A 15,434-nucleotide genomic window follows, 5' to 3' on the forward strand; every position below is an offset into this window, starting at 1 on the left:
AATGATTATAAATTAAAATAGATACAATTCTTTGACTTAGGTAAATGAAACCTGTCACAAAGCAAAGCAGCTCGTTCTTCAGCCACACAGAACAGCTATTAACACAGTGATTGCTTCTGAAGGAAGGGTTTGGGGCCTGTGCTGCTCCCTGAGAGGTGCAGGAGCATCAAAGACAACAGGCTGATAAAGCAGCAGCTGCCTGCACTACACCTTCCACTGACTCCTATGATAATATTAATCACAATAGCAAAGAGTTGGAAAAGAAATTTTAAACATTCAAGAAACAAATGTTGTTTAAGACAAAAGCTGAAGGCTCTCATGAAGACAGGGATCACATGGTGGATGCTCTGTAGCATGTGCTCACACAGAACTCTTCACCTTGGATGCTCTCCAGCACAGTTCCTTTAAGTGCCCCCAGGTATGATCCACCAGGCAGAGGCACCCGGGGACAAACCACCCCTCCAGACCTGCTGATGGACTCTGCGTGCAGCTTTCTGCAGCCAAGGGGGCGAGGCAGAGGAGATCCCAGCTGGGGACACGAGCAGGCAGTGACAGAGCCTCCCACGGCCCTGCTGGCAGGCAGACGTGCAACCCACGGGAGGAGCAGGCTGCAGGCAGCGGCTGCGGCAGGCAGGAGGGCACTGGCAGCTCAGACAGGTTGCTGGAGCTGGCAGGGTGACCTGCCCACTGCAAGGCACAGGCAAGGGACACAGGAACAGCCAGGCAAGGGACACAGGAACAGCCAGGCTGGGCTCTGCCTTGTCTGACAGCACACAGGAGGGAGGGAGGGAGGGAGGGAGCAGCGGGCACCAACCAAACTGGGCACCAACCAAACTGGGCACCAACCAAACTGAGCACCAACCAAACTGGGCACCAACCCAACACTGGGCACCAACCAAACTGAGCACCAACCAAACTGGGCACCAACCCAACACTGGGCACCAACCCAACACTGGGCACCAACCAAACTGAGCACCAACCAAACTGGGCACCAACCAAACTGGGCACCAACCAAACTGAGCACCAACCAAACTGAGCACCAACCAAACTGGGCACCAACCAAGCAATGCACACTAACCAAACTGAACACCAACCAAACTGAGCACCAACCCAGCACTGAGCACCAAGCCAGCACTGAACACCAACCAAACTGAGCACCAACCCAGCACTGAGCACCAACCAAACTGAGCACCAACCCAACACTGGGCACCAACCAAACTGGGCACCAATCAAACTGAGCACCAACCCAGCACTGGGCACCAACCAAACTGAGCACCAACCAAACTGAGCACCAACCAAACTGGGCACCGACCAAACTGGGCAGCGACCCAGCAGGCAGTGGAGCCCCGGCAGCCCAGCTGGCGGGCAGGCAGCAGGGCTGTGCTGAGCCATACCTTGAGCTGGCAGTACCTCTCGGTGCGCAGCGCCAGGATGCGCTCGATGGAGTACATGTCCTCCGGCAGCTCCGCCTCCGCCAGCTCCGTGCCAAAGCACTGCAACATCTGGGCAATCTCCTTCACAGTCAGGGCAAAGCTCTCTATGGCCTGCAGGGACACAGGGACTGCAATCAGCCGGGCATTCACCACAGTCCTACGGCTCGTCAGGGGCGCTGGAAGAGCCAGGGCTGAGCTGTGCCAGGGGAGCCCAACAGCTCTGAGAGAGCTGGGGGGGATGTCCAGGCAGACAGAACATCCCACTGGGAATCCAACCTGCCACTCGTCTGGGAGACAACATCCCAGGGAAAACTGAGAGTGTACAGGAAGCACAAAAGCATACAGCAAGGCACAACTGACTCCTGGCAATATGAAAGTTCTTGCAAAAGGAAAGAAACAAACCGAATTGGAAATTTTCTGAAATCTCTGCATTTGGTCAGTATGCAGTAGGCAGTCTCATTACCCCACTTCCCAAACACAGTTCTGATATTAATCACATTAAGCGACCATTATTTAAAAGAAGCCTATTTGGTATCTCCCATTAAGGGAATGCTAATAAAGATTTAAAAAGACAAATCTTTCAGGAGCAGTTTCAAAAGGAGCCTGAGGGAGTCAATCATCCTGCAAACCCATCAAAGCCTAACACCCCTTGGCTCCTTTGCACGTCTGATCTAGGAGGTGCAGCGGCTTTGGGGACCGCTTTCAGCCCCCCAGTGCTCACTGCCTGACAGAAACCATTCCCCAGCGAGCCCCGGCTGGCCGAGAGCCCGAGGCCAGCCCGCACTCACCGTCCTGAAGATGACCCACTCGCTGTGGCAGTACTCCAGGGTGCCCCCGAGCTCCGGGGTCAGCTGCTGCTCATCGATGTAGGTCAGCAGGTCACTGACCGAGCTCAGCATCACCACCTGCACACACACACACACACACAGGGCCCCTGTCAGCTGGGATCACCGCTCCTGCCCCACCCTCATCTCTGGTGCACCTCGAACTTGAGTTTGCTCTGCATCTTGTTCTGGAGCAGGGCTGCCTTCTTACACTTATGGCTTAACACAGCTTTTATCTGGTGTCTCTGACCACTGCTGTAAGCCACCCCTCATCTCCAGGTGCTTTCTTTCCTAAACACAAAGCACGGTGAGATGCTGCAGAACAGGGCTCAAAGCAAAGCGATGTAGGCTTAAGCAAGGCATGACCAGTAAACTGGAAAGAACACAAACATTTTAATAAGTTATGAATTATAACTTACAAATTTCACATAAATATGTACTCATGATTTTTTTTGTGTGTCTTGATCTGCCATGGGATATGTCAGGAATGTTCAAAATTTTGCAAAGAACAGACATTTTAGAGTGAAAAATGTAAAGTTTCTGAAAATCACTCTATTTCAGTGTATAATTAATGCTTCTATAAAAGCATTAATTTGTTCTCTGTGTTTGTAACAGCATCAACCTTAGATTCTATAAATGTACTTTTCTTCTCTTAATTATTCTCATTATGTCCTGTAAGCAAGGTGGTTTAGAAGTCTGGAAATTTTGAGTTGAGAAAATAAACTCATTTCAGTTGCTATTTTAGGAACAACTACCAGCATGATGCTGGTACGGAGTCTACACTTAGATGAATACGGAAAATTCATAGCAAAAGCTCCACTGGATATGTCTTCTGACTTTTCAGACACTAAACAAATTCCTGGCTACTCTTCACATAGAATGGTTTGGGTTGGAAGGATCATGGAGTTTCCAGCCCCACTCCTATGGGCAGGGCCACCTTCCACTGTCCCAGGGTGCTCCACTCCCTGTCCAGCCTGACCTTGGACACTCCAGGGATGGAGCAGCCACAGCTGCTCTGGGCACCCTGTGCCAAGGCCTGCCCACCGTCCCAGGGAAGAATTTCTTCCTAATATCTAATCTATATCTACCCTTTTCTAGTGGGAAGCCATTCCCTGTGTCCTGTCCCTCCAGGCCTTGTCCCCAGTCCCTCTCCAGCTCTCCTGGAGCCCCTTCAGGCCGTGGCAGGGCTCTGAGCTCTCCCTGGAGCCCTCTCCTGTCCAGGTGAGCATTCCCAGCTCTCCCAGCCTGGCTCCAGAGCAGAGGGGCTGAGCCCTGCCAGCCTCCTCCGGTGCTGCGGTGGGCCCTTGCCCTTCTCCTCGTGGGGACAGCAGCAGCGTGGGGCAGTGCCAGCCCCGTCCTGCCACGCTGGGGCAGGCTCTGAGCACAGCCTGAATTCAGGAATCAGGTCCGTACCGGTAACTTGAGCAGGAAATCCTCCTGGCTGAAGCGAAAGCCAATGTCAGTGAAGGTGCGCTGGAAAAACCCCGTGGGACGCAGAACCATCACCAAGTGCAGATTCCCTGGGAAGGACGCCTGCAGGGAAACACACACAGCACTCACCCTGGGCACGGCCAGGTCCTCCAGCAGCTTTCAGTGCACTGAAAAGAGGGGGAATCATTCTGGTTTAGGGTTTATTGCTTCTTTTCAAAACAGGAGGGAGATGCTGGGAGTGGTCTGGAGCGATGGGATGTAACTGCAGCAGGGCTCTCCAGCCCCACTTGCCTTTGGAGCAGGCAGGAGGTCAGCCGTGCTCCTTGGAGGCACACTTATTATAAACTTTAATAACATAGATACTGTTCATCATTATAACTTGGGGAGTGAAATTACAACTTAGCAGGGAACAGAGGGCTGGAACATTGAGAGGAATGACAGATTGTGGAAGCAAAATTTATTGCCAAACTTGCTAATCATCCCATAACTGCATGAAGCACACTCGTCTTGTCCTTGGTAATTACCAGGCAACATTTAATTTGTGGCAAGAATTTGGAATTTCCAGTCTACACTGCTGGAGCCTTTTTTCAAGCATATGGTTGGCAGGTGCATTTTTAAGTACATCTGTGAAAAGGGTTCTTGAGAATGAAAAAGAATTTCTAAGAAAGTAGAAGTTGCATCATTAAATTATGGATAAGCGCATGATGCAAATACTTGAGTTAATTAAGACATGATTTGATCTGAGATCTTGCCAGGCCAGGTCACATTTCTCTCTTCCTTATATCATCCTCCTCCATGAAACGTGATAGTAACCTCTCTGCCAAGGGTGACAATAATGAACATGTTTGGGTACTTTGCACTGCAGGGCACCACATCCGTGCCTTCAAAACAAAAATTACTCCCACAAACATGCATTAGTGTTGTTTAAAACAGGCCTGATTTACACGTGAGGTCTGACATCCCTGAGCTGCACTGTCACTCATTTGCTCTGCTTTCTTGGGCAGGAAGGGGCAGGTGTGGCTTCCACTGCCCACAACTTCCCTTAGAAAGGGACAGTGACTTTTAGGATCACATAAGCCACATAAATCCAATACATCGATCTGCTGTTATTTTAAGTACGAGCAGACAAAAAAAGATTGTGAATGAAATGACAAACTCATACCCTTTGGAAGTCAACAAGAGTGGTGCCAGGACAAAGACTTGGCATTGGAAACAACAGCAAACCATTCAACAACAGACACTGGTGCTGGCTCCAGGCCCTGGGTGCTGTGCTCCTGCTCCAGCACCTGGGCAGTGCATAACACATCCTCTGTGAACTTTAGGCTCCTACCTTGACCCTCTTCCTCTCAAAGGAAGCTCTTGGTATTAGCACCTGTTCAAACACTGGCAGCAGGGCTGAATTTTGATGATCACTTTAAAGAACTACTTTCTAAATGCTGCTTCTTCTCCAGTGGTATGGTAACCACACTTGCAGGTTCAGTTTCTAACATTCAGAAAAATCAGAACCAAAAATCCTCTTAGTGGGATCTCATTCACACTGCAGGAAGGGAACCCTCTCTGCCTCCTAAGGGATGCTGACCAGCAAAATGCCAGCAGACAGGTATTTTTAACACCAAGTTCAGCTGCAGCAGTATTAACAACTCAAAATACCGTAAATCTAACTTTAGCAGAACCAGGCAAGCATTTTCTGCCTCAGTACACAGCCTTTACCTCATCCTTTCTCAGATGGACTCATGTCTTCCACCATTCAATGACTGAACAGAAACAAACACAACAATAATACAGCCAGAATACTTCCACTGACCTACCCACGTGGCATGGTGTGTTTGGGAAAGGATTTCTCTGCTAGCTCCTACCTCCCCCTGCACCCACAAACATGACTTTTACACAGCTGCATGCTCTGCTGTACATCTCCCGAAAAATGCTGCAGGAATGTCTTTGAGAACAACCATCAGAAATTCATCCTCCCTTGGTCTGGCATCATTATTCCCCTCATCCCCTGTCCCCTTTAGCCCTGTTGGCACTCGGAGCTTTGGCCTCTCTTTCTCCTTCGAGTACTTTTCAACAGGCACCCTCTGGGCGCAGAGCAATCTCCCTGGAGGAAGAGCCTGGGCCTCCAAACCCAATTCCCCATGGGAAAACCTGCAGGCTTTGAACGTCTGCCCCTAGGAGCCCCCGGGTAGGAAGGTGCAGGGTAAGGGAGCAGCAGGCAGGAGACAAGCACAGCTGCCTGCCCACAGCCCTGTGCGCAGCAGGGACCCAGTGGGAGGCGCCTGGCTGAGAGCAGGGGTGCCCCTGGACACCTCTGGCTGCAGGATGCCAGCTGTTCCTCAGCAGACACCAGGAGACCACAGCGCTCCCCTCCTTCACCACAGGGACAGCCACACGCCCACCACAGTGTCCCTCCTGCTCCACACACCCACCACTGCATCCCTTCTGCTCCACACACCCACCACTGTGTCCCTCCTGCTCCACACACCCACCACTGTGTCCCTCCTGCTCCATACACCCACCACTGTGTCCCTTCTGCTCCATACACCCACCACTGCGTCCCTTCTGCTCTATAAACCCACCACTGTGTCCCTTCTGCTCCATACACCCACCACTGTGTCCCTTCTGCTCCACACACCCACCACTGTGTCCCTCCTGCTCCATACACCCACCACTGTGTCCCTTCTGCTCCACACACCCACCACTGTGTCCCTTCTGCTCCACACACCCACCACTGTGTCCCTTCTGCTCCATACACCCACCACTGTGTCCCTTCTGCTCTATAAACCCACCACTGTGTCACTTCTGCTCCATACACCCACCACTGCGTCCCTCCTGCTCCACACACCCACCACTGTGTCCCTACTGCTCCTTGGTGTTTCACCTTAAAACAGATGAGTTTCCAGGGCAGATGATTTGATTTCCATTCAGTTTAGAAAGAATTTGGGGGTTTTTCAGCTGATCTTACACATATAGGATCAAGGTCAGCACTTACGAGTAGCTACAAAACAAGAAACACAGCTTTGCAAATGACACCTAATGTATTCCAAGCATGGAAAAAAATGAACCAGACAAGAAATAAGCTTGTAGAAAGACAGACACCAACAAGCCATGTCCTGTGCCCTCTTAGAGACTTAAGGGAAAGGATGAATTATTAGAAAAACTTACATAGACCAGTAATTCCTCATAGCATTCCTGTAGGGATTGTACCTTTTTAATTTTTTGTAGTAGTTTTTCTCAGGGCTGAAGAGTAGATAAGTTTTCTGAAAACTGAACTCTAATGATAATGAATGTACCTGCTGCAAAAAACCCTTTCCCACAATATATTAAAGAAAGCAAAGACAAAAGGATACTTCATCTTGCTTTATGCTTTATCTTATCCGTTTTTAGACTAAAAAGAATCCTGTGCTCCTTATAAACCTGGAGTTATGTAACAAAACACCTGAAGAACCCTCTAAAGCCTCTGCCCTCTGCAGCACACCAGGAAAGGCAGAAAACTACCAGCACAATTCCACTAAATCAGGCAGCTGGCAACACTTCACTACTGTTCACTGTCCCACTGACCACAGTCCTGCTCACAACATCCCTCCCCTTCCCAGGACAGACATGGATGTCTTCATGCCAGTTCAGCAACTTTTTAAATGCACATTTAACTATAACCACACCCAGAGCTCTGATTTAATCAATACAGACAAACTGGGCTAATAAAGCACAAGAAAGGACATGCACTGAAAGCATCACAGTTACTGCCTCGTTACTGAATATCTCATTCTGACACATTTAGTGTTATTTTAACGTTTCTGCCAATTTTAGAAACTCCGTTTTCAGATACTATTCTTCCCTGCAGTTCACTGGGGCATCCATGAGGTTGGTAATCAACAAATGAATTTTTTTTTTTTAATGAAAAAAATAAAAAAGTAGCATCTGCCAGTAAGTTTCTTTCTGAGCACAGCAGACTGAGGCCAGGAGTCCTTATACAGGTGCTGAACTTAATGACTTTCTGCTGCCCCTTAAAAAAGTCAAGAAACGAAATGCCAGGCACTGCTAATCTGAGCCTGTAACTTCCCCCAGAGCCAGAACGAGCCTCCCAAGTGCTCTGCTACCTTTACTTCAGCCGGCTGCACAAAGAAGGCCCCAGAGGTGCTGTCAGCATCACCGGGGCGCAGATGTGTCCAGGGCCCCCTCCCTCCGCGGCTTTGCTTCCCTGCAGGAGCAATGACGGAGCCGCTCCTGCGGGTGGAGCGCGCCGGGAGCAGCGCTGCGGGCAGCGGAGCCGGCCGTGCCCGGCGGTGCCAGCGGAACCGAGTGAGACCCGGCGGTACCGAGTGACACCCAGAGGAACCAGCGGTACCGAGTGAGACCCGGCGGTGCCAGCGGAACCGAGTGAGACCCGGCGGTGCCAGCGGTACCGAGTGAGACCCGGCGGTGCCAGCGGAACCGAGTGAGACCCGGCGGTACCGAGTGACACCCAGAGGAACCAGCGGTACCGAGTGAGACCCGGCGGTGCCAGCGGAACCGAGTGAGACCCGGCGGTGCCAGCGGAACCGAGTGACACCCAGAGGAACCAGCGGTACCGAGTGAGACCCGGCGGTGCCAGCGGTACCGAGACCCAGCGGTGCCAGCGGTACCGAGTGACACCCAGAGGAACCAGCGGTACCGAGTGACACCCAGAGGAACCAGCGGTACCGAGTGAGACCCGGCGGTGCCAGCGGTACCGAGACCCAGCGGTGCCAGCGGTACCGAGTGACACCCAGAGGAACCAGCGGTACCCAGTGACACCCAGTGACACCCAGCGGTACCCAGTGACACCCAGCGGTACCAGCGGTACCCAGTGACACCCAGTGACACCCAGCGGTACCCAGTGACACCCAGCGGTACCAGCGGTACCCAGTGACACCCAGTGACACCCAGCGGTACCCAGTGACACCCAGCGGTACCAGCGGTACCCAGTGACACCCAGTGACACCCAGCGGTACCAGCGGTACCCAGTGACACCCAGTGACACCCAGCGGTACCCAGTGACACCCAGCGGTACCCAGTGACACCCAGCGGTACCAGCGGTACCCAGTGACACCCAGTGACACCCAGCGGTACCCAGTGACACCCAGCGGTACCAGCGGTACCCAGTGACACCCAGCGATACCCAGTGACACCCAGCGGTACCAGCGGTACCCAGTGACACCCGGCGGCACCGGCGGTGCCCAGCCCCCGGCCGCTCCCGCACGGAGGATGCCGCTGAATTGCCCCCGCGCCGCCGCAGCCCGAGCGCTGCGGGCCCTGCTGCCGCTGTCCCCGGCCTCCCCCGGGCCGCAGCGGTGCCGCTGGTCCCGTCGGCCCCGTCCCCGTGCGCCGCAGCACGGCGGGCCCGGAGCCTTACCGCATGCCGGGCGGGCCGCCCGCCCCGCCGCGGGCCCGCCTCCGCCATGGCCCCGGCCCCGGGGCTGCGGGAAGGAACGGGATGGGGGAAGGAAGGGGATGGGGGAAGGAAGGGGATGGGGGAAGAAGGGGTGCGGGGAAGGAAGGGGATGCGGGGAAGGAAGGGGATTTGGGGAAGGAAGGGGATGCGGGGCAGGAAGGGGATGCGGGGCAGGAAGGGGATTTGGGGAAGGAGGGGGATGGGGGAAGGAAGGGGGCGCGGGCCAGGAAGGGGATGCGGGGAAGGAAAAGGATGCGGGGCAGGAAGGGGACGCCGGCGATGCTGCGGACCGCGCCGCTCCGGCTCGCCCCGCTGCCGGGGGCCGGCACGCAGCGGTGCGGTGCGGTGCGGTGCGGTTCGGTTCGGGCAGGCAGCAGCTCCCGGCTGGCAGCCCCGCTCTCCTCCCCAGCGCCGGCTTTGCTTTTAAGGTGGAATGCCAAAAATCATCCTGCAGACGCTCTTTCCTGCGAGGATTGGGCTCCCAGCTCAGAGCTTTCACCCTTCCCTTTCCCCCCCGCCGTTATCTCCAAGGTGCCTTCCCAAGCTGTTCGGGGTTCCGGGGCAAACCAAGGAGAGATGCTCCGGCCAAAACCCGAGGCTTGCCCCGACATCGCTTCCCACAGCACTGCTAGCCTGGTTTACCCAGGCAATTAGAGACATACATAAAGAGTTAAAACAAAAATCTGTACAGTGCGATAGAAAAATTTTCAAGATCAGATGCACAACCGCAGAGCTGCAAATGCATATACATATGCTGGAAAAAATAGGACACACTCTGTGATTGAAATTCAGCTTCATGGCACTCCTTTACTCCAAAATGGTACGAAGATCAGAAAAAGATTTTTTTTTTTTTTTAATTGCACCAGGGTTTATGATCTGTGATTGGGAAAAAATCAAGATTTAAATTTTTGTCCTTACACCTTCTGGACACATAGACAGCCATTTAGGACCTGACTGTTTTTAAGACAATATTCCCAAGTCATAAGATTTAGTGGACACAGGTTTCCTGCATCCCTCTCTGCACAGAGCACCTCCCTTTCCTTGCATGGACAGCCCTGATACTGCAGGCAAAGTCACCTCTCCACATGGACACATGGCACAAACAGGGTGTATGCTCAAATAATTACATTTTCTTATTAAACACAAAATGAATGACACTTTTGTAGAAGCTACAAATTAGGACAGGATTTTTTCCCATTTGACACTTCCAGACTATGCAAAGCAAGTACATCATCCTTAAAGGAAGCTCTTGGTATTAGCACCTGTTCAAACGCTGGCAGCAGGGCTGAATTTTGATGATCACTTTAAAGAACTACTTTCTAAATGCTGCTTCTTCTCCAGTGGTATGGTAACCACACTTGCAGGTTCAGTTTCTAACATTCAGAAAAATCAGAACCAAAAATCCTCTTAGTGGGATCTCATTCACACTGCAGGAAGGGAACCCTCTCTGCCTCCTAAGGGATGCTGACCAGCAAAATGCCAGCAGACAGGTATTTTTAACACCAAGTTCAGCTGCAGCAGTATTAACAACTCAAAATACCGTAAATCTAACTTTAGCAGAACCAGGCAAGCATTTTCTGCCTCAGTACACAGCCTTTACCTCATCCTTTCTCAGATGGACTCATGTCTTCCACCATTCAATGACTGAACAGAAACAAACACAACAGTAATACAGCCAGAATACTTCCACTGACCTACCCACGTGGCATGGTGTGTTTGGGAAAGGATTTCTCTGCTAGCTCCTACCTCCTCCTGCACCCACAAACATGACTTTTACACAGCTGCACGCTCTGCTGTGAATCCAAGCTCTGGTTCCAAGACAATGCAATGCAGAATTGCAAAACCCCTCTTGTGAGCTATGTTCAGACCAGATAGCTGCTATTGCTCTAATGCATGTGTGTACTAGATCATTTAAAACCCTTTAATGCATCCATACACTTTTAAGTTAGATTTTTCCATCCATGCCCACATACAAATCCTTGTGAAGCCTGTTTAAAGAACCTAAACTTTCAGTCGCCAACAATTAGGTAAAATAAACTAATAACCAGTGTCAAAAAAACATACATGGAGCAAAATTTTCCACCCATCAAAAGCATAGAACATGGCACAAAACACATTTGAACCTCTGCAAAAGTGTATAAAACCCAGGAAATTGATCAAACAAGCAAATTAGCACCACAAACAGCTCATTTATGCACTCAAATTAATTACAGGGCCATAAAGCAAACTACTGCCTAGAGAGGAAGCAGGAGCATCACTGCTCTGGTTCCCAGTGTTTTCTGAAGGAGATACACAAAGGCAGGGTGACTTAGTACACTAAAAGCAATCAACACTAAAGAGGACTTACTGCTATTTTTTGGAGAGTCGTTTTGACTGATGTCCATGTGTCCAGTCTTCTATCCAGGATTAGGATAAATTTAGTGTCAGACTCATGCTGACTGCAAGATAAGAAAATACGAATAACCAGATAATGTTCCAAGAAAACTGACTCTGTTCCCCCAAAAAAACCCCAAATCCAAGAACTCAGAATGCAAACCACATTTTAGTATTTCTACAGTTCCTGAAATTCCCTTTGAAAAAAATTCCTGAACACCCAAGCTCTTTCCAGTGGTGCTTAGCAACAGGACAGGGGGCAACAGGCACAAACTGAACCACAGGGAATTCCATCTGCATATGAGGAAAAATGTCTTTCTCCTGAGGGTGACAACACACTGGAACAGGCTGCCAAGACAGATTGTGAAATCTCCTTCTCTGGACATTTAAAAACCCACCTGGGGCTTTTCATATCTCCAGATATTCCAGCACAACCTGCTGCAGGTGAAGCTGCTGTGGCTCAGGGCTTGGACTGGCTGATCTTTAAGATCCCTTCCGACTCAAGCCATTCTCTGTGATGTCCACAGCTCCCTTCCCAGCCTAACCTTCCTGTGAGTCTCACTGTGGCAGCCCAGGCTCAAGCATCACCTATGAATTGTGTGCGAGGTGCTGACAGCAGATTGCTGGAGAGCAGACTGCTCTAGAAACCCAAAGTGGCCTCGAGAAGGAGGCTGCAGAGGAGCTGTGCCCCTGGCCAGCAGGCTCCCCCAGCTGATGCCCCAACACCCCCCTGCCTTCACTGCTCGGGTTAGAGCAGCCCAGCAGTGACTCCTGGCTTGTTTTGGCAGGAGACAGCAGAGGTGGCACAAGGCAGGGCAGAGACAGCAGAGGTGGCACAAGGCAGGGCAGAGACAGCAGAGGTGGCACAAGGCAGGGCAGAGACAGCAGAGGTGGCACAAGGCAGGGCAGAGACAGCAGAGGTGGCACAAGGCAGGACAGAGACAGCAGAGGTGGTGGCACAAGGCAGGACAGAGACAGCAGAGGTGGCACCAAAGCAGGGCAGAGACAGCAGAGGTGGCACAAGGCAGGACAGAGACAGCAGAGGTGGCACCAAAGCAGGGCAGAGACAGCAGAGGTGGCACAAGGCAGGACAGAGACAGCAGAGGTGGCACAAGGCAGGACAGAGACAGCAGAGGTGGTGGCACAAGGCAGGACAGAGACAGCAGAGGTGGTGGCACAAGGCAGGACAGAGACAGCAGAGGTGGTGGCACCAAGGCAGGGCAGGCAGGGCAGTGGCAGCCTGGCAGAGGGGCAGGGGCAGCTGTGGTGGCTCCCCCAGCCCGTCCTGCCGGGGAGGCAGCGACTGCTCCAAGGCGTTTTCCAGCACAGCCCGGCTGACTCGGCAAGCACAGGCTCCCGACGTCCCTTTCCACACCCAAACCGTGGAGCTGCTTTGAAATGCCCAGTCTGACCAAGGCTGCCCTGTCTGTAATTGAAATACTCCTTCCCAGGCTGGCGGGGAGCAGCCCAGCTGGGACAGCACATGCTGCAGCAGCTGAGCTACAGCTGCACTTGTGTTTGCACCCAGCCAGGGGCACGCCAGCGTGTACCCACCTCCTCCTCCGTGAGCGTACTTACAGGATACTCAGGTAAGAGCTGCAATATTTGTTTTGTGGATGCTGCCACAGGATAGCCGTGTCCCACACCACCCTCCCCTCGGTGCTGGGAGAGGCTCCCAGTACACGTGCTGCCTCCCCAGAGGGCTCAGGTGTCTGCCCTGGGCACAGCCCTGTGCAAGCAGCCTCCTGCCAGCATCATCTCTGCTAATTCCTGTGTTTGGCAAGGCAAACACACGGTGGATTACTCAGAAGTATCACACGGCAGACAATACTTGGCAACTCACTACAGAAAAGAAAAAAAAAGACACTTGAAGGCAGTGCAGGAGCTTTCATTCAGTGCACATCTTGCTGCTCTGGTCTGTGGCAGCTACAACTCTGACAAATGCATTTAAGAGGAATTAGCAGTGGTGTTCAGAGGGATAAAATCTAAAATTCCCTCTGACTCATAGCAATAGCTGACTGAAGACATGGAGAGGCACCCAGCTCCCAAGCTATCCTGTGGCACATCTTATGGATCTGTAACTTCACACGCAAAGTGCCCAGGTTTCAGTTGAATTTATTCAGTGGCTTTGAAGCACAGAAGAAAAGAGCAGAGAAAATGAACATCAAATTTTACATATGGGTCATCCACAGAACACATGTAATAAAGTCTGAGGTTGTGAGCATGGTGAGCGTGACTTCTCAGCCAAAACCTTTATTTGCTTAGAATAGTTTAGGCAACATGAGACAATTCTGCAGGCTTCTGTTAGCTCTGTTCACCCCCACCACAAGCTAAGTGACCCAGGAGGGTGGGAGCAGGCCAAAGGATCCTTTGGTATGGGGCAAAATAAAACCCTTTGGTTTTTCAGCACACTCTAAAATTTTAAAAGGTATGTCTCTGGACTGTAAAGAACAATTCCCAACTCCCCTGGTGTTTCCTAAGAGGCTGCAATTGAAAAAAATAAACCATGTTTCCACAGAACTGCTATAATCATAATAAAACCTGAAGAAAACCCCCAGAATCCAAGTAATTTAGAAAAGGCAGCCAGACTGTAGTGCAGAGCCAGTGAAGAAAAGCTGAAGTCATTAACTCAGGACAAGGTTATGCTCACAAAGCAGCCTCTGAGCATGCTAATGTACTTTTATCAGCTCCCTTACAGAAACAAAGAGGAAAGTTCCCAACAGTCTGACAGCCTTGACATCTACTGTGAGAAATTTGTCATTTATTCTAGGCCCGTGGAGAAAGTCTGTGACTATTTGCAACCCAGGCCTTGCAGGTTTATCAGATTTCCAGGCCCGTGATGTACCTTTCAGACTGACAATAAAAATAAATCAGTGCTTTCTACCAAGGCTCTGAGGGCTCTTTGTTTGCATCCAAAGCAGAAAGATGGAGACAGATAACCAGGGCAAGGATTATTTCTCTCTGGGTGTTTCTTGTCGCTTTTTGATGCACCAGACTAAAAATAAAGACCTGGGATGTTTTGCAGGACTTGAAATTGGACCCTGGAGCCTGCAGCTGTGAGATTTAGCACAGGACTGAGAGACTCCTTGCCGCTGGTGGGATCAGAGCACGCCGTCACGACCTGCCCAATACTGAAATCCAGAGATATTTATAGCCACCAGCACCCTCCAGTGTGCCACTACTCTGTGTTATCACCCCAGCTCTGAGCCACTCTGCACCTCACCTCCCAGCCTAAAGGAAACAGGCACAGCTTGTCTAAATACCAAAAAGCTGGAGAGTCAAAGAAAGGACAGAACAGGGCAGAATGGGATGTGATATTTCAGTAGGAAGGGACCCACAGTGATAATCTGTCCAAATGTCTGACCGTTTCAGGCTGACCAAAAGCTAGGAGATGCTGGTAAAGGGCATTGTCCAAATGCCCCCTGAGCACTGACAGCTTGGAGAATCAATGACACCTCCAGGGAAACTGTTCTGGTGTTTTACACCCCCTCAGCAAATGAATGCTTCCCAATGTCTGTTCTAAACCTGCCCTGACAGCTCTGAATCATTCCCGCGTGTCCTCCCCCCGGATCCCAGGGAGAGGAGCTCAGCCCCTTCCTCTGCACGTGCCAGCCTCAGGAAGCTCAGGGGGCACTGGGATCCCCCCTCAGCCTCCTTCTCTCCACACAGGACAAGCCCAGAGGCCTCAGCTGCTCCTCACACACATTCCTTCACGCCCTCTCACTAGACTTGCTCCCTCTGGACAATTCAAGGACCTTCACATCCTTTTTAAATGTGGTACCCAGACCTCCACACAGTATTGAAGGGAATACCACACCAATGCTACACACAGAGGGATTTCTTCAGTTTTCAATTTTTACTTTAATAGCAATTAAGTCAGTTTTTTGTAATAACAATCTTACAGATATCATAACTGACTTCAGTTGATTTTTTTTAAGCTTCTGCTGGAATTGTGGCTTAACTTGG

The 15,434-nt window shown here is 51.3% G+C and overlaps 1 protein-coding gene across 1 annotated transcript in view; it reads right to left on the reverse strand.

Annotated features, from left to right (window-relative positions):
* The window catches only part of MCF2 (MCF.2 cell line derived transforming sequence), a 56,199-nt gene that overhangs the window by 28,218 nt on the left and 12,547 nt on the right, over positions 1-15,434 (reverse strand). Inside the window, exons 4-7 of the mRNA XM_068204538.1 lie at positions 11,443-11,533; positions 3,671-3,790; positions 2,222-2,338; positions 1,395-1,544 (exon numbers count right to left, since the gene is read on the reverse strand). Of these exons, the coding sequence (XP_068060639.1) occupies positions 1,395-1,544; positions 2,222-2,338; positions 3,671-3,790; positions 11,443-11,533 (478 nt within the window). The remainder of the gene's footprint in view (positions 1-1,394; positions 1,545-2,221; positions 2,339-3,670; positions 3,791-11,442; positions 11,534-15,434) is intronic.

This window comes from Anomalospiza imberbis, chromosome 14 (genome assembly GCF_031753505.1).
Source record: "Anomalospiza imberbis isolate Cuckoo-Finch-1a 21T00152 chromosome 14, ASM3175350v1, whole genome shotgun sequence".
Lineage (NCBI taxonomy): Eukaryota > Metazoa > Chordata > Aves > Passeriformes > Viduidae > Anomalospiza > Anomalospiza imberbis.